The 18,429-nt window shown below is 38.0% G+C and overlaps 1 protein-coding gene across 2 annotated transcripts in view; it reads left to right on the top strand.

Moving 5' to 3' along the window:
* Positions 1-18,429, top strand: part of PARD3B (par-3 family cell polarity regulator beta) — a 621,722-nt gene that overhangs the window by 184,487 nt on the left and 418,806 nt on the right. For both annotated transcript variants that reach the window (XM_072978456.2, XM_072978451.2), the window contains exons 5-6: positions 6,599-6,684; positions 14,813-14,899. In XM_072978456.2, the coding sequence (XP_072834557.2) occupies positions 6,599-6,684; positions 14,813-14,899 (173 nt within the window). The remainder of the gene's footprint in view (positions 1-6,598; positions 6,685-14,812; positions 14,900-18,429) is intronic.

Genomic DNA, 18,429 nt, shown 5'->3' with positions numbered 1-18,429 from the left:
TTTTACAAGCAGACACAGAATCTCTGCAAGTACAGTATTCTGATAAGCCTGTTTGGCCAGGAAGGAGGTAAAAGTTAGTTAAGCATCAGCTAATTGTGTTCTGATTGAGAGGGTAAAAAGTTCAGATTGCCCCATACATGGAGCTGATTTTCCCTTTGAAAACATATGTGAGAAAACTGTTTGGTCTCAGAAATCCAAATAAAACATTTATTGAAAATGTTAAAACAAAACACAACTGCTAGATGATTTTCTAATGTAAGAATAAATACTTTCAATGTGCCTTTAAAAAGTTATATGTTAATTCGCTGAAGATACATGGAAAAATGCCCCCTTTCTGAAGGACTGTCACTCCATTACTTTCTTTATAGCAAACCTGTTTCTTTTACTTTTTAAACAAAATGTCTTTTTAGTCAGTTTCTGTGACTTTTAATTGCCCTTTAACTTACAAAATATCTTTGTCCCTCACCTATGAATGTACTGTATACAATATTCTTGCTGGCAAGCTAGTACAGTACTATACATTTTCAGTGTTATAGCAAAGTGACTCTTTCCCTCTTTTTATAGGCCTTTTTTGTGGATCAGTATTTCAGCCCTTGCAACCTAGATTCTTTCAAAATAAAAAAGTGGGAGAGGCCAACCATTCTCTTTCAAGATAAGCAAGATTGATGTTTGTAATTTCTAGTTTATGTGATCTGTTTTAAATCTATGGTCATTTGGGGCGGCCTGTTTCTGAATAGGGAGAGTAAAACTATTTTACTTTTAAAAAATCATAACTTGAAAACCTCTTTTCCAAACTTCCCTAGGTTTAACATAAAGAAAGAGTGTACTGTCTGCTACATATGTACTAAATTATGTCCTGATGTGAAGCCCAGGTTTAAAGTTACATTTTTTTTTGTTTGGGCTGCGCCCATTTTTAGAATTGCCTTACAAAATGTTGATTTGCTGCGCTGCACAATAACATCGCTGCACTATCACATGGAAATAATCTGGAGAACTGTGTCCAGAAACAGTTTTCTTTTTTTCTTCTCCAAATTTTTAACATTTGTTCCGACATATTACAGTCCATGGCTCAGTGCTGCAAAAATAGAACAATAAAATCAGCATTCCTAAATTTACAATGACAGTTAAATTCCAACTTCTTGTACACAAACAACAATTATAAGTCTTAGTGTCCTAACAACTAATAATAAAAAGGAACTAATATATTTGTACTCTCTCAGCTATGATGTTAGATCAAAGCTGTTAATCTTTTTTTAAAAAACACACACACATAGTATTAGCATGGCTGTTGATGGATATCTAGTCTTTATTAGTTGATTATCCAACTACTGGATCTTTATCACTTGATCTGTCCAGTTAGCTCTCAAGCTGCCATATTTTATAATAACAAGTCCAGTTCCAGTGATGCACTTTGAATCAATAGAAGTCATTTAGATTTTTTCCCCTACAGGATGACAAGTATTCTGAAATAAAGAAACAAAGCTGTCACTACAATCAAGTCACAGTAATTTCCCATCAAAATACTGAAAGTGAAGTAGAGATCTCTAATATTTGGCCCATGCTCAGTTATGAATTAACGCAGTAATTAGCAGTGCTTAGTAGAATGCAGGGACGGAGTCGGGGCTCACAGAAGCTTTTTTTAAAAATCTGAAATACAGAGACAAACTTGATTGTGGTGTAGTTCCATCCATTTCATTTGAGGCATTTTGGAGAGTAGACTTCAGTATTTGAGTCTTTGAATTTTAAGCACCTTTCTTAAGCAAACATTTTTAAAAGCATTTGTTTGATATATTGTAAAATCTGAACTGTTGCTGAACTTCCTTGAACAAAGGTTTGTTTGTCAAATAAGGAGTTAAAGAACTGTAACCTGCTGATGATCCTTTGTGATCCACATTCACCCTAGAGACCTGGAATTCCATACAAATAAAAAACAAATATTTTTATATAACAATGTTTTTGAGCTAGTCATGCACAGGGTGGCATAGAGAGCCCTTCTTTAAATTTATGCTCTCATGAGATGGTTTAAAAGCTGGGGCTGGTTGGGAGGACTAAATAATGGAATATAAAAATCCAGATTTTTGGTTTATATACAACTGTCCAGATATATTGGTCTTAAGTATATCTCATTACTGTAAAATGTTGCTTCTAGCATTTGTCCCTTGCATGAAATTGAAGGACTTGTTTTTCACAGCACTTTCTTTCAATTACCTAAATAGACTTAAAGTAAAAATATTATTGCTGTTCTGTGATATATGTGACTTAATGGCTTTCCCTTTTCTCACATAATTTAGCATGTTATATTCATTGTTTTGCCAAGTCAAAGCTTCACTGCTTTTGCATTATTTTGTCTGCTGATCACAGATGAGAAAATTGTATGGTGGCAAGTTTGTTTCTTTTGATGCCTTTGAAACATCCAAAACCAGTACTTTGCTGTGAAAAAAAAATGTTTTGAGTGTTTTTGTGCTGTAGTAGATTACAGTACTTTCTCGAAATCTCACATTTGGACTAAAAGGTCATGGGCCTAAATCTGTGGTGGAAGAATTAGTACATGTTATATAAATCCTTTCCATATGTTCTGAAGTTTAATCTGAGTATAAACAGTTTTGAAAAAAATGTATGTGTGTGTGTATTTGTATGTGTTCAAGACTGAAGGTCAATTTATTATTTGGTTATCTAAATTCAAGTGATGATTTTGCTTGTGTGATCAAATACAGGGCAGTTCCTGCCCCTATTGTTACATAACCACAGTAACAAAATCTTTATCCCTGATCTTTTGTTGGGGGTCCTGCCAGTACAGGCAGGATTGAGGGTAGTTATGGTTCATGCTCTCCGTGAGGAGGAAGGTTTTATTGAAGGGAAGATAGGAATTCTTTTCTTTCCCACCCTCCTCAAACCTTCTCTTGCTTTTCTGTTTATAGCTGAAGGGTATATGTATGGCGCTGTTTGTCAGTTGCAATTCTAAGCACTTTATTGCTTCAGAGCAATGCTTTGTGTGCAGGGTTCTAAAGACTCGGAGGGGGAAAACCTCATCTATTTTCTACTAGACCAGGATATTTTGTACCCAGTGTGGTGAAATATATACAGATACTTGGTGTGGTATAGTGCAGTGGTCCCCAACCTTGGGCCTCCAGATGTTCTTGGACTTCAACTCCCAGAAATCCTGTCCAGCAGAGGTGGTGGTGAAGGCTTCTGGGAGTTGTAGTTCAAGAACATCTGGAGGCCCAAGGTTGGGGACCACTGGTATAGTGGACAGAGTGATAGACTAGGATTCTGGAGGCAAGGGTTTGAATCCCTGCTCAGCCATGGCAATGCATTGGAGGAGTGGAAGTGGTAAAACCACTCCTTAAATCTCTCCCTTACCTTGAAAGCCCTGTGAAGGTATTTGTAAATCAGTTCGGACTTGACAGTATCTAACAACAACAAGGACATCTGCCTTGTGCAGTGCAGAAGGAGTAGTTTCTTTGACATCTGATCATTTGACACACACATCATTTCCAAGTTACAATAAATTTTAAGTGGTCAAACAAACTAATTCCTTCTGCACTATCTTCTTTTTTTCCACCTCTCTCACATAACTAACATCCTCAGAATTTAAATATTGTGTACAACATGCCATAGGTCCTGGAAATCACTGTGTATCGATCCTTATAATAATATTTTTTTTCAAAAAAATTAAAGATATCTTCAATATTCATTGTTTACAGACTAATGTGTTTCCATGTACTATAACCTTTCTGAAGAGTCCCTGAGAATACAGAAACCAGAACCTTTGATTTCTGGTGTCTTCGTTTTGTTTCCGAAGTGATATTCATTAAACCATCCAGGTTTAGAATTAAAGAGAACTGTGGTGAGGGAAAGATAAGACTTTTGATTACCACCTTTCCCCCTTTTTTTGAGAACTTGCTGTTTCATTTTGATACTGGAAGAAGCAGGATACATAAAGTAAGTAAGAATTAAATTGAACTGGAGCATTTTAATGGAGATTGACTGTTAACTTGATCCTGAGATTTGCTGCACAAGTAAATACATGCCTTACCAAAAAATAAAAATAAAAAAGGAGGACAGTCACTGCAGTTGTACAGTAGAAGAGAATGAGATTGGAGACCTTGCCAGTGTAGATATTTAAGGTCAGGTTCTAAGATATAATTAAAACCAGTTGAACTCATGAGAATGTAGCATTTGTGTGAATTTGGATGGAAATTTCTGCCTTAATGTGCAATTCTGGCTTGTCCACTTCCATATCCTCTTGGGTGAGCAAAAGTAACGCCTTTGGCAGAATTAATCCTGCCCACTGAAAAGGTAGCACTCCTAAAAAAATGCATCAAATATTGCATTTGGGCAGGTGCCACAGGAAGGTTACAGGAGGTTCTTCATAAACTCTTTCCTATTTGCTGTGTCATACAGGTCAAGAAAGGTAAGCAGGACAAGTGTTCAGATGATTTGCTGCAACAGTGATAGAATTTGAAAGAAGAACTGTTTCTGCTACAAATCTTTTTAGAGCTTACATAGGAAAGGTCAAGCCTGCCTTTGATATTTTTTTTCCTGAAGATAAAACTAGCGTAGATGTGGGCAATCTAGTAACTTGCTGGGATTGTTGTGAGCAGCTCATGTACATTAATCATGCTGTGAAAATAATTGTTCTAAAAATTACTTGTTAAGTTGTATTTTTCCTGCTCTTTTAAAAAAGACAGTTACCACCTTAGGCAAAACATATTTCCAATAAACGTAACAGGTGGACTGAATTTATAAGCATTCCAAAAGAGTGCAAATATTTATGTCTATATAGTTTTTATTATTTATTTATTAAAATATTTTAGAACACCGCCTTCTAAATATATATACCCCCTTCTAAATATATATATATATATATTATTTAACCTTCAGACTGACATGATCTGGAAGGAAGAGGTATCAAAAGTATGGCACCTGTAAGGCCATTTCTCCTTATGCATCCACTACTGACAAGATCTTAGGGGAGGTATAATATGTCACTTGTCAAAATAGGAAATTATGTAATTACTTAAATAACTACAGAGCCACCAGGTCTGAAAGGACCATACTATTATGAAGATACCACAGAAGTAATAATGTAACTCTTTTTCATTAAGCTTAAATTTGTGTTTTCCTTCAGTGAGAAAGAAATTTTGCCAAACAGATAAGAAACTTGTCAGCAGGTGATGTATTGGTTTCCATGTACTGTACACTTCTCTGACCCTCGTGGTAATAGTGTAAATATTAAATAGAAGAAATTCATAACAAAGACTTAAAAGGTCATTTCTGCTGGATCCAAAAATATATACCTACAGCTGGAATACAAAAGCATTCTCTTGCAGCACTAACAGAATATTCAGCAAAATGGTTTGCAGGATAAAATAAAAATTAAAGTAAATATCGAATAGGCAAGGGTCTTTCCTCAAGCAGCTTACATTTTAATTTCTGCACTTTGGGAGACAGCTGAAGGTAGAGCAGATAGAGACAACAAGGAAAATAGGATGAATGAAGAAGTTGCAGCTCAGTATATCAAGCTACCAAAATGTCTGGTGTGAGGCTGTTTGAGGGAAGCTGGTAGCACAGCATTGCACTCACTACAGATAAATCATTCAAGGGAAGCATTTTACCTCCCTCATAACAGAAAATGACAACCTTTTAATTTGTACTGGTGCGGGTGGGTGGGTATGCTGGGAAAACAATACAGTGCTTCTGTTGACATCCGCTTCCATGCTACTCAGACGCAAATAGGTGTTTGTTAATAACAGAACTTTGTTCCATGGTTTGTTCAAAATGTTGAGCAAATATGGATGTAGCTTCCACTCTGGTTGGTTTGTTTTTCAGCAAAGCAAAGGCAGCTTCCACAGAAAGAAAGAGAGAGAACAAAATGCAAATCTCTTATGCAAACATGCCCACTAGTGCAGGGCTTGTTTCATTTTGGGAAACCCTGAATTAGAATCTCTGTTCTTTTAGTCTTCTTCACTTTGTCATCATATATATATTCACACGTAGTACAATAACAGTAAAATAGATTTCAGCTTAGTCAAAGTCTCTTTCTTCACCAGATGGTACTTCTTGACTACTGCTTAAATAAAATGTTACCAGATGTCTTTCATGAAAGTTCAATCTAGCTATAGATTTTAAACCAAGCAACCAGTAAGCTTGTCCTTGTGCTTGAACCACTTACACATAGCTTCTGAGTTTGCCTAAAACGGATTTCAACCTTGCCCTGTGTTTTTCTTGTCCTTCATAGTTGGGGCAGTGGATAATTTTTTCTCTTGCATAAAAAGAAGCGTTTTTCATTTACACATAGTTTGTGCACATACTCAGTAAAATGTAAAAGGTCAAAAAAGTGTTATTTGTCCCTCTATTCTATTCTATTCTATTCTATTCTATTCTATTCCATATAAAATGGGTTAGGTATGGTGCCATCAAGTCATATCTCAAGATATCAGTGTCAAGTACCATCTTCTTAAAGTTTTATATGGAGGACGTTGTCAACCCTATTATGAATGGAGTTGCTGAGTGTTTTCTTTTTCTTCAGAACACAGATTCTTCATCCACATTGTTATATTGCACTTTAAAATTCACGTTTTTAAAATTCCTTTAGTGTTCAACACACTCCTCATCAGAAGAATGGGATCTTGGTGCACACAATGAAGTGCTGGCATCTCAGAAAACAAAAGCCATTTTCAGGTATGAATATATTTATGTCTTCCTTCCAGTTATATTGTTATCCTCATCATTTCTAGACTTCAAATAAATTCATGTATTCCTAGAGATGTGTCCATGTACATCATGCCTGTTATGGATCAGAGATATTCCCCTTCTCTGAAAGCAGTTTGTTTAAGAGACATGGTGAGACACTGAGAAATATTAGTATTACGTGGATTATAAGCTTGCTTTGGAACTTCTCAGTTGCCATTTATCTGGGGGCCCAACTTGACATGATATGAGAAGTCAATGATCAGATCTTCCAACATCTCTTTTTTGCTGAAGGGGCATTGCATGGCATAGAATGGATGGTACTGGTACCATATAACCTGGAGGAGATAATTAACATATTCCATCCACTAACCTGCTGATATTCGTGGGATAGGATGGGGAGGAGGTGAGAGATACAAATGATTATTCCTGCCTCTGTAGCTAGCAGAACGTAGGGACAGAATATTTTTTTCCTGGAAGGAATAGCTTGGTGATTGGAGAGAAGGAAAGATGATGAGAAGTAGAAGATGGAGAAGCTCTATCCTCTCTGCAAAAACAAGAGCAGGAACAGACTGTGAATATATAAAGAACTGTTACTATATAAAAAAACAGTCCATGGTTTGAGACTGATGGACTAACTAAAGGAAGCCATAGTCTGCAGTACCTGAGCACATAAGTTAATAACAGGATTTTTGGAAGTCATTAATCCACAGGTTCCCATATTTCAGAAAAGAGTGGATAGCACATAACAAAACAAAATAGCCAGCTGTATGTGAATTTAAGTGAGAGGATAAAGGTTTCCTTTGATCTAGATTGGTGTTTTCCCGTGGTACCTAAATATCTGCAGCGGGAAATAAGCTAAGATGTTATCAGAATAGGATAACAATTCATTTGTCTTTCCCTCCATTTATTTATTATTTCAACTTGTGTATCACCCCAGAGCACAAACACTATCTGAGCAGTTCACAACATGACAAATCTTTAAAATAAATCATACATTAAATACCATAAAATAAATAAAACACTGCCACTAGCTTAAAAAGCAAAAAGTGTGCTGCTTATATACTGCTTATATACTGCTTCAAGCACCCTCTGGGCAGTTTACAAGTTAATTGTCCAGGCTACACATTGCCCCCCTCCAGCAAGCTGGGTACTCATTTTACCGACCTCGGAAGGATAGAAGGCTGAGTCAATCTTGACATGGCTACCTGGGATTGAACCCCAGGTTGTGAGCACAGTTTCGGCTGAAGTACAGCAGTTTAACCACTGCGCTATGAGGCTCAAATGTAAAAACCTACCTTTGAATAGAATCAAACCATTTAAAACAAATTTGGACATCTCAGATCAGTGGTTAAAACTGTAATAAAAGGTAGCTTTAAATAATTCTGTTTTTACTAATTTTCTGGAAATTGAGGGGGTTGGCACCTCACAAAGCTTTGTGTCTAGAAAAAGAAGGGTTGAACACTGGAGAACTTGGTTATCACAACCCAGAATGCAGCTTTTGAACACTGATATGATGGTGGCAAAATCTGCCCCGTCTGCGTATTAAAAAGTCAGGTGAATGGTATTATTGGGTCCAGCTCTTGATTTCAGCAGAAGGCTGCTTTCAGGGACATAGTTTGATTAGGAGTCCTGAACTGTCCCTTTCTGATAATAGGAGGCTCAGCCTCCACTAATGATGGTTGAAAGAATAATTGCACCTGTTTTCCCAAGAAGCTTAGGTATGCATTGGATTATGTTTTCGTAATAACCCTTGGAACCAGGTCAGGTTGAGGGAGAAAATGGCCCCATGTCACCTATTGAGCTTCATGAGTGAGTGAAGATTTGAACCCAGACCTCCATGGTCTAAGCACAACAATTCACCCAGTATAAAACACTGGCATCTGCCCATTGTGTTCAGTGATGCCTATGGCCATGTCTTTCCTTGCTCCCTTGATCAAATAAAATTTCATCTGTATGTAACCTTACTGATCTATCACTGCTTACTGGCAAGAGATTTTTTTATCTTTACCATGCTTTCCTTCTGTATCTTCTGCTTCAGCTAAGCTAAATTAAGAATATCTTGGTCCAAATGAGAGCCTAAATTTTAGTGGGTGGCGGGTTAAGATGTGGTGATCCTTGACCAATTGATGGCTTTTAACTGTAAAGGGAGTAATATTAGCGATCAGTGGAAAATATAGGGTGATGTTTGCAGTAACCTCTCTGCACAGCTGCCACCTTCAATTATGCTGTGTTTGTACTATCCAGCCTGGCATTCTTGAATCCAAAGATTTCAGTGGCGAGATCCCCAAATGACAGGAAGAAGTACACTTCCTAAACATGTAATGGCTTGCCACATATGAACACTCTAGGATGAAGGAGCCTTGTTTGTATATCCAATATCTAGTCTTGCTTATGATGACTTTTTAAGTAGCTTTTTAAAAATAAACTTGAAAAATAAGTTATTTAATCTTGTGACATCTAATTGCTACATCAAGTAATTTGAACAATGCAAATACATGAAAGCATGTTGGATAAAGTAGCATGCATATATTGAAAGGATGTATTAAACCTTTGTGAGTCTTAATAGGCTAACAATGGGGGGGGATATTTAAAAAGAGAAATGGAGAACTGTCCATAATGAAAGTAATTCCTTGCTTCTAGAACCATGCGAGAGAAGACTGAGGAAGAGAAGTGTTGTTTTTAAAATGTTTCTAGAGGGGAAGACATAGTTTCTTAGCAATAAGCAAATCCAAGAATAAGAGGCTTGCTTTAAAAGGAAGCTTGATAAAACCATACAAAGCTACTTTGAATAGTTAATGTCTTCAGTAATAGCTAATGACTTAAGGTACTCTCTTCCCCCCCCCCCACCTTCTTGCATTTCTTTTCCTGCCCAGAACCTCTTTAATTGAAAGAGGTTAAAAATAACAGTATTATGCTGTAGCTTAGGAATGTATCACCAGCCGTGAAATTTCACCCCATAGCACAACATATGGGAGCAGAAATGCAGTTTTTGCGAGCCACATTTTTAAAACATGTTTTCCCATAGCAAAAATAGCCTTGTTAATGAAAAATTAAACCTAGGCCATTAGAAAGTAGATACTCGGTTTATTAACACTTAATTACTTGGAATGTCATGCACGAGCTATTCATGAAGTGTTCCATCACATCTTTACTAATCCTGTATTTTATATTGTTTCTCTTGGGGTAGTATTAGGCCAGTTCTGGAACTATTTGTTTTAAATACACTTATTACATGAATAAAACATAAGTATAGTAATACAAAGCTCATTTTCTTCATCAGCACATTTAGTTCATGTTCCCTTCCCATCTGTCTTAGTGCTGGCAACATGGAAAGCTGAGGTAAAACAGTATTACAAACCTCCTACCTGCAGCGAGCATGCATATGTTTTGAGCGCAATAGAACTAAAAGTCCATGATTTTAATAACTGAAAAATATGTAGCTTTTGAATTATTTAAAGATACTGCCACTTAGAGATGCCATTACTTGCTGTAGCTTAATACAAAGCTGAGTCACAAGTAGAGGATATCTGTTCTTCCTTCTTCTTCTTTTTTTTTTTGCCCCAGCAACTTTGAATGCCTCTTACACCCTGCTTGTGCCATAGAAACTGGACTCAATTTTGTCTGAAAACCCCATTCTGTGTTCAGCTCGATAATGTTATGCACTGTGGTCTTGAGGAAGTCCAAAAACAAAGCACAACATCCTACCTAGTGAAGAGTTTTTACGATAGGGGGGGGAAAGGGAAGGGTCCTGCATTACTTCATGCTTCTGAAGAAATGGGTTGTTGGTCACAAACGCTTGTGCCAAATGAAACTTAGTCTTTAAAGTGCCACAAGAAGCTTCATTGGTTTTGCTGTAAGAGACTGGTATATTTTTCCCCAATGGAAGTTGAAGACAGGGTTTCCTTTGATTTCAGAGGCTGAATCAACATTGGATTTCCCTTCTGAGAGTAATTTGAGATTTCATTTGAACAGGCTGGTTAACTCTGTTTAAAAATTCTTGTTACTTTGGAGTGCCTTTCCTAGTCTTGATGACAGTGTTTAGCATCTTCAGCAGCAGATGATCTTGGTCTTAAGTCAATACCAGTGGATATTCAACAGAGCTAGTCCTTCCTTGTACCCTGTTTTTGCTGTTAGTCTATATAGCACCTAAAGGTGAAGATAAAATACGTTTCTGCTCATGCCATATATTTGGTTATAGCACTGTGTTGCACTCTCTGTAGTTGCTCACTATAAAGAAGTTGGAATAACAGGCCTGAAGGGCCTAGATATTAGGATTGCCAGTTTTATGCAAGTCTTGCATACCTAGGAGATGTTTCTGAAGTCTGAAGCTTTACTTCAGCCTCAGTGTGAAGCCTGGTGCTTATCTGGACAGTCAACTATTTTTGTACACTTGACCACAACAGCTTTACTTCCTGTTGTCTTGCCTGTTTAATTTCCTGCAGTGTTGTGGATTCAATCAGTAGATGATGCTTTGTGTTGATTGACTCAATTTCCTGATTACCTTGTATTGACTCCCCTGTGCTGCCTCATACCATGTCAACTATTGCTAATAAATTCCTCTGATTGCATCTCATCATCACCAGGTACAGGATAGGAAATGTATCAGCTGCTACCTGTTTTCATTCCTTTTTAGAAAGCCATAAAGAGCACTTTTAGCCACAGTATATTATGGTCTAGCTGTTGCTGACAAATTTGGTTTCTCAAAGTGGGTGGTAGAGCTGATGCACCTGGTGTTCCCATGTTAGCAGCTCATGAGTACCACAATTGATCTCCGCTTGGCTTTGGTTTGGAAGCCCACATCTGGAGGCAATGTTTGCACAAGTTATCATTTTTCTTCCCTCCTGTTACACTGTGTATCTTTTTATGCCGCCTCATTCATGCTTATTAATTTTATCCACGAGAGAAAAAAAAGACAGTAGTTTGATAATACTGCAACATTCTTAAAAGCTATTTCTGTTGTCTGTGGTTAGCATATGCTTTGGGTAAAGGTACAGTATTTCATGAAAAGAGATTGTTGTAGGTAATTGTAATAATAATAATACTAGGTCATGAAGTCCAGCCCGTGTCAAGGAGGCATCGAAGCGAATTGAACTCCCAACTTCTGGCTCCACAGCCATATGCCTAAACCACTGAGCTATTCAGCAGTCTATGAATGTACCTTACACAGAAGGTGCTAAAATGGTGGATTCAGGGGTTTCATGTGTCTGAAAATGCACTCTGGGAAGGCATCTGTGCAGAAGCAGCAGTCTTCTTTTTACTTAGTCTATTCAGAGATGCATATTATATCAAGTACAGAAGGGTTCTGTGTGGACATACATTTTGTAAGGTTACAGTCATTGTTTGCTCAATCACCTTTCCCGGAACTACTTCCAATGTTTTTGTCTGGATTTTCTTATCCCAATGGCAACCATATATTTTTCATCAAATTGTAACAGGAACCAATATTAGTTATGATTTTTTCTTTATTCAGTAACTTTGTTATTTTATCTTCTGCTTCTGAATAAATATGAAGAAAGCCAGAATGCCATGTCCAGGCAGATTTAGAATTATTGATGTATCATAAAATGCACTTTGATACAGATATACCATCATATGCCACAGGTAAAAATAGGTAATTCTTATCATCCTGGGTGACTGATTAGAAAGGGGCATTACTAAATGTTTCTGAATGTTTTTCCTACCTAGTTCACTTCACTGATATAAAAGTAAACTAGTTTAACTTAAAAAATATGGCAGAAAAGTATCTAATTATTTCTATATTAAATAAAATATCTGAAAGTGATACTTGTAGATTTCTGATTAGAAGAAATAGAAATCCAAAACACAGTGTTTGGATAAGTGAAACATTTGAGGTATCTGGTTCTGAATGTTTGATGTGAAGAATAGCAGCTTTATCAATTTGCCCTTACAACAGAGTTTTTAAAAGTCTTGCTTTTAATCTCACTGAAAGGTAAAATAGACAGAGTGGCGCATTCTGAACATTTTTACTCAAGACATAAGCCATAATTTATCAAGACAAGAATGAATTTGGTGACCGACTGCTTCTCCCTCAGCCTGATCCTCCCCTCTGTTTGTCATTTGGTGGCCTTAGACCCAAGGCAGTTGCAATGATATCTGCCTAAGTGTGGGTCACTAAACTGTGAAGATAAGCCAAGATCGTTGTTCAGACCTCTTCTTAGTTACTTGACTGAGGTAAAGCTGGTGTTCTCTGGATTGGATGTAACGGTGGACACTGGCACAAAAGAGGAGGAGAAAATGATGGCTAAATGGAAGGTTGGTTAGGCATCAACACTCATTTATGGATTTAGAAACTATGGATTATGAAGTCTCCAGCAATTTTTGAGCCAGACCACTGATCTAGCAGGATTAGGAATTTATCACAATCTCAAGTGTGTGGGAATGTATGCCATAGCTAAACATATAAAGGTATTTCTTGTCATGTTAATATCCATGTTGTATGAACCATGTTGATCTCCTCATGTGATGTAATATGGTGTGTTACTGAGCAGAGCGTCCTGTTAGCTCATGTAAACCTGACAGTTGATGTTATGTAACCGGTAAGAGAATAAAAGGAGGTGCCAGGCATCATTGGGGAAGCTGTTATCACAGAGAGCTGGGCTGATATCACAGAGAGCTGAGCTGTCTTCACAGAGAGCTGTTATCACTGAACCTTTTGAACAGCAACTTCAGCCAATGATCCTGAGCACGCTTTGAAAAGATTAATTCGACTGCAGTCTCCTTATTTCAGAGGTCTCTCCCTCCGGAACCTTTCAGGGACCTCTCCCATCACCACAGGTTGTTGGAGCCAGATTCCAACACAAGTGGACAGTTCGAGCCATTGGTAGATACGTGCTGTTGCTAAAGCAAACAAAGACATTCAGAGGAAGAGTTGCAACACATCACTACAGTCTGGTATAAATACATTCCTTAAATGAAAGAAAAGAAATTTTTTTTAAAAAAAAATCATTGTATTTGTCTGCCTTGGATGAAGTAAATAGGCATTCAGCTGTGTGTAATTTTGTTTGGCCAAGACCAGTCCCAGCCCAACGTAGTCCACATGTTTGCTGTTTGTGAGTGAAGAGACGTGCCATGAAGTCTGCCTCAAAACCAGCCCAGCTTTGGCTCATTTGGGGAAAAATTTGGCATTATGAAATTACTCCCCAACTGCGTGACAGTACCATCTGGGTTCGGTTTCTCATGTTTATTAGGCTTCCTTTTATCATTTATATAGCTGATACAGATCTGGGCCAATTCTTAGCCTGCCAGGGGTTGGAAGAAGTATCCAGTCATTCTTCACCCGAAAAAAGCAGAAGAACAAAAGGAGAGAAGATACATTATTCTTCTCTTCTCCTTTGATATCTTTTCAAAATTTATGCAACACAAATACTGAAAACTAAACATTTGTTATTTTTTCCTTGTGTATATCTTTCCACCCAAAAAGAAGGAAAGAAAAATGAAAGAAAAGATAAAAAGAAAGAAAATATGAAGAAGCAGAGATAAAATGTTTTTTATAGAACTTTCCAAAAAATACTGGCCAAAATCCTGTTCTTATTTTCTGGTGGCATTATGCAAATGTCATCATTTTTGTTGTGAAGTGCTGAACAAAGTCAGCATAGATATTGTTTGTTGTGGTTAGGCACCCGCTTTTGAATATGCCCATAGTCCCAGGATATATAACACCTGTTATGGCCCTGATATGAGGAATACTCCAATAAGGGTGAAACCAAGTTCAACAGAATGTGAATCTGGGTACAGGTACAGGGATTCCCTGCTTTGCCCATCCATCTGGCAAGCCTCTGCATATCTATTATGTTGCTTTGTTTTTGGCTTGTGACTTCCCTGGACCAGAAGGCATCTTCAGGTTGAGCTCAGTGACAACCAGAATAGCTTCTGAAAAGGATTTATGTAACCCTTCTTATATAGTTAGAGACTTCATAAAGGACAGGGAATACTGCAGCGTGCTTTGGAAGGCTATTTGTGAGATATTCATGGAAATTGAAGTAGATGTTCTGAAAATGGTGGTTGGTCCTGAGGCAAGCATATCTTGTGAGAGCTTAGAACATTTCTGTCTGTCTTGAAAGTAATCATGTTATGTCTTCTCCCTCTTCTTTCTTAGCAACTTGACAAAAACAGTGGAGATTTCTGGGGAAGGTGGCCCACTGGGGATACACGTGGTGCCATACTTTTCATCTTTAAGTGGAAGGTAAGGGCTTTTCTTTACAGAGCAAAATAACATTGGGAAAGATCTTCTGAACAGTTTCCCTTAAAATATCAGTAAATAAATTAAAGGGGAATGAAAGGGTCTTTTAACGGGTCTTAAATCTTATACTACATAATTGCTGTAATCTCACTGCATTTTTGTTTTATATGAACTCATGAGCTTTTTTTAAAGTTTCCTTCCCCCAATTTTTTAAAATTTATTTTTGTCCTAAACATATCTGCCTCTTTCAGCAAGGAAAACATTTTAAGTATATCTTTTTTGAAAGACCATGAGTATGTCTTGAAATATAAGAAGATACTTCACATCTATCCTTCTTGCTCCTTAAACACAGATTTGGTTTCATATATTATCAAAGCAACTTGTTTATCTGCTGATAACTCATTTCTTCAAGCCACATTAAAAATATGATGGTACCCTGCTTGCAGTATCGTGTCATGAAGGCACCACATCATGAAGTCTGCCTTTAATAACTGAACTGGAGATGGTTGTACCTTTTCTAGTGCCCTTTAGCAGAATTTGTATTGCTCTTTTGGCGGATCAGTATGTTTTCTTCTTTCTCGAAACAAATAAAGCACATTTTACAAGCCCACTTATAGAGGTATTTTAGTTGTGAGTCAGTTTACATTGAAGAATGGTTGGCACTTTTGTTCGTTGGAAAAGCATTTTTTTTCAATTTCTCAGTAGAATACTGATCAATATTTACTGTTTCTGTTCACTACGATACCAATATTTACTAAATAATGAGTTTCCAAAAATGGTTTAGATTTGATATTGCTAGATAATCTGGATCTTTCCTCTGCATTGACATCAGTTAACTCAAATGTCTGTGTATCTGTTATGGCTAGGTCTATTGTAATGTAGGATTTTTTTTTAAAAAAAAGCACATATAATTGACATAAGATGCTGCAAACAAAAGTAACAAGTGTGTGCTGCCAAACTACACTTAACTCAGTCCACATGTTGATTCTTCTCATCTAAATGTGAATTTGAGACCAGAGAGTTATCAAAGAAAGCTATCAGATTGTTACATTAGCCACAGCAGGGATTTGCTAAGATCATTGACAGATAATATACAGTTCTAAAAATACTGGCTCTTTTAAGCCCATCATTTAATTTACTTTTAATGTCTGGTACTAGACTTTAATTGGATCTTTCTGATGAATGACACAAAAACACAGTTGGTTTTAAAATGTTCTTGAAAGAATGTTGTATTAGTATCAAAGTAGGGTAGTCAAATATTTGTTTTTTTAAAAAACCTTGTACTGCCAAAAAATCCAACAACCTTACATTGCATTGCTGTAATGATGTGTAATCAATGGCTGAAATTCTACTGTACAAGTATGCAAGTGATACAACTTTTAGAGGTAAACTGCTGTAAATTAAGGAATCTCCAATGAGCATGATCTACCTCCATGACACATCTTTAATCTGAACCTTTCATATAAATGGGGCTCACCCATCAAGCTTTGGTCACATGAGGAAGGAGAAAAGAGAATGCCTAGAAGTACTGTATGCGCAAAGTGCTTTTCCATAATTCTTGGAAAGCCACATCCTGCTGTAGATATTTGATAGAAAAAGACACAAACAACAGGCTTGGTCGTCTTCAGTCCCAGAATTTGGGCCGGTCCACCACTGCCAAGGGAGCTTTGGGGAACACTGAACTCTGCTCTCCAAGGGAGGGGAAAGCAGGAATGACCCAGGAGAAACACTTCCTGCTCCTCCTCCTCCTCCTCTTGCAGCTTCCAGGATATGGCTGTCACGAGCCTTATATATCATCAATGGAAATCTGCAGCCACCGCTAAAACACCCCCCCTTCTCTCAGTGGTCTGGTCCAGGGAAAAGCAATGTCCTAGATCTATTATTAGAATAGCAGCAATGATATCATCGGTCAGAGCAGCCCACGTTTGCTGGTGGTGAACTAATGACGAGAAGGGAGGGGGAGGTTCCTGCACTGAACTGCAAGGGAGTGGAACCGCATGCCCAACATAAATAAGGCATAGAAATAAAAGACTTTCCAAGGGAAAATAGAAGATAAATAAATCGAAAGAAGCCTGGTATTTCTTCCTTGTTTTCTGAGACGATTCCTGTTTTAGGCTAGCAGCATATATACAGTATTAAAATTTAAAACCATCTTACAAGGATCTAAGCCTTACAGGTATCTGAGCTGATGGTCATGTTTTGGAATGGGGATCGGCCGTCCTTTGTCCTCCCCAGAGCACACGTCGCCAGCCTGCTGCCGCCACCGGGGCTATATCTCTGATCTCCTTCCTGCACCTCTGCCTCCTGGGCTCTACCGGTTCCAGAAGCTCCCCCGGGTGCCCCCTGCCCTAATCTGGTCTGAGAGGCAGGAGGGAGACGAGCAGCAGCCAGCAAGGAAGGGTAGGAGGGAGCTTGTCCCCTGGAAGGGCTCCCAGGAAGTGTGAGGGACAGAAGAGAGAAGCCTGGGGAAGAGCAGGAGTTTTGTTTTTTGCCCGTAGGGGATAGGCTAAGAGAGAGAGAGAGAGAGAGAGAGAGAGAGAGCACATGTTAGGGCAGGAAGACCAACCCTGTTGCCAGTCGTTGTTAGGGAAGGCAGGGGCAGGGTGGGAAAGGTCCTAGAGTCTGGACTGGACCAGATAAAAAGGCAAGGCAGGCCAAATGTGGCCCACGGGCTGTAGTTTGGAAGCCCCTGACTTACAGCAAAAGTTATGCTATTTGTGTGACTTTGCAACAATATTTTTAGTAAATGCTTTAAAACAAACATAGCAAAAATATTGTAAAATATTGTAGCAGAGATAACTGGATTTTATCACTATAGCTTAATATGTCATTAAGGATTTTTATCTTCCTAATAAAATGTTCAAGGTGACTAATAGTTTTTTTTAAAAAGGAATGTAGTAAAATATAGAGAAAGACAGTAGTAGTTATCAAAATATAAGGGGGCAGAGACAATAGTTAATGCAAGCAGTGCAGATAGAATATAATTTTACTGTGTGGGTCATCATGACCAGACCTGCATCATCCAGGAATGACATACAGTATATAGGATTGCATTATAAAATACATGAGGTTTGATGTAAAATTTGCCATTGAACCTTTTTGATCTTGGAGATGATAAGACTAGCCGACTGGGGGCAGGAGGTACTTTCCTCCAGTCCCTTGCTCCACAGCCACCCTTCTGGTAGGTCCTCCTGTCATCCAGGACAGATGTTCAGAGGGTACAGGAGGCTGTTGAGGGAAGGAGAGACTGATAGAATTTTCCAGTGAGATCTGAATTCAGGACAGGTTTTTATAAATCCAAATGCAGCGATGCCTCGACTTACGACCATAATCCATTCCAGAAGATGGTCGTAACTCAAAGTGGTCATAAGTCGAAGCACCATTTCCCATAGGAATGCATTGAAATGCAATTAATCCATTCTGGCCGAAGGGGGGAAAATCACTTAAAAAATCACTGCAAGACTCATTGGAAATGCGATTAATCCCTTCCAGCCCGAAGGGGGGGGGGTTACCAATCAACTGTGCAAGACTCA

This window comes from Pogona vitticeps, chromosome 1 (assembly GCF_051106095.1).
Source record: "Pogona vitticeps strain Pit_001003342236 chromosome 1, PviZW2.1, whole genome shotgun sequence".
In the NCBI taxonomy this organism is placed as follows: Eukaryota; Metazoa; Chordata; class Lepidosauria; order Squamata; family Agamidae; genus Pogona; species Pogona vitticeps.
This window is presented reverse-complemented; position numbering and strand designations above follow the sequence as displayed.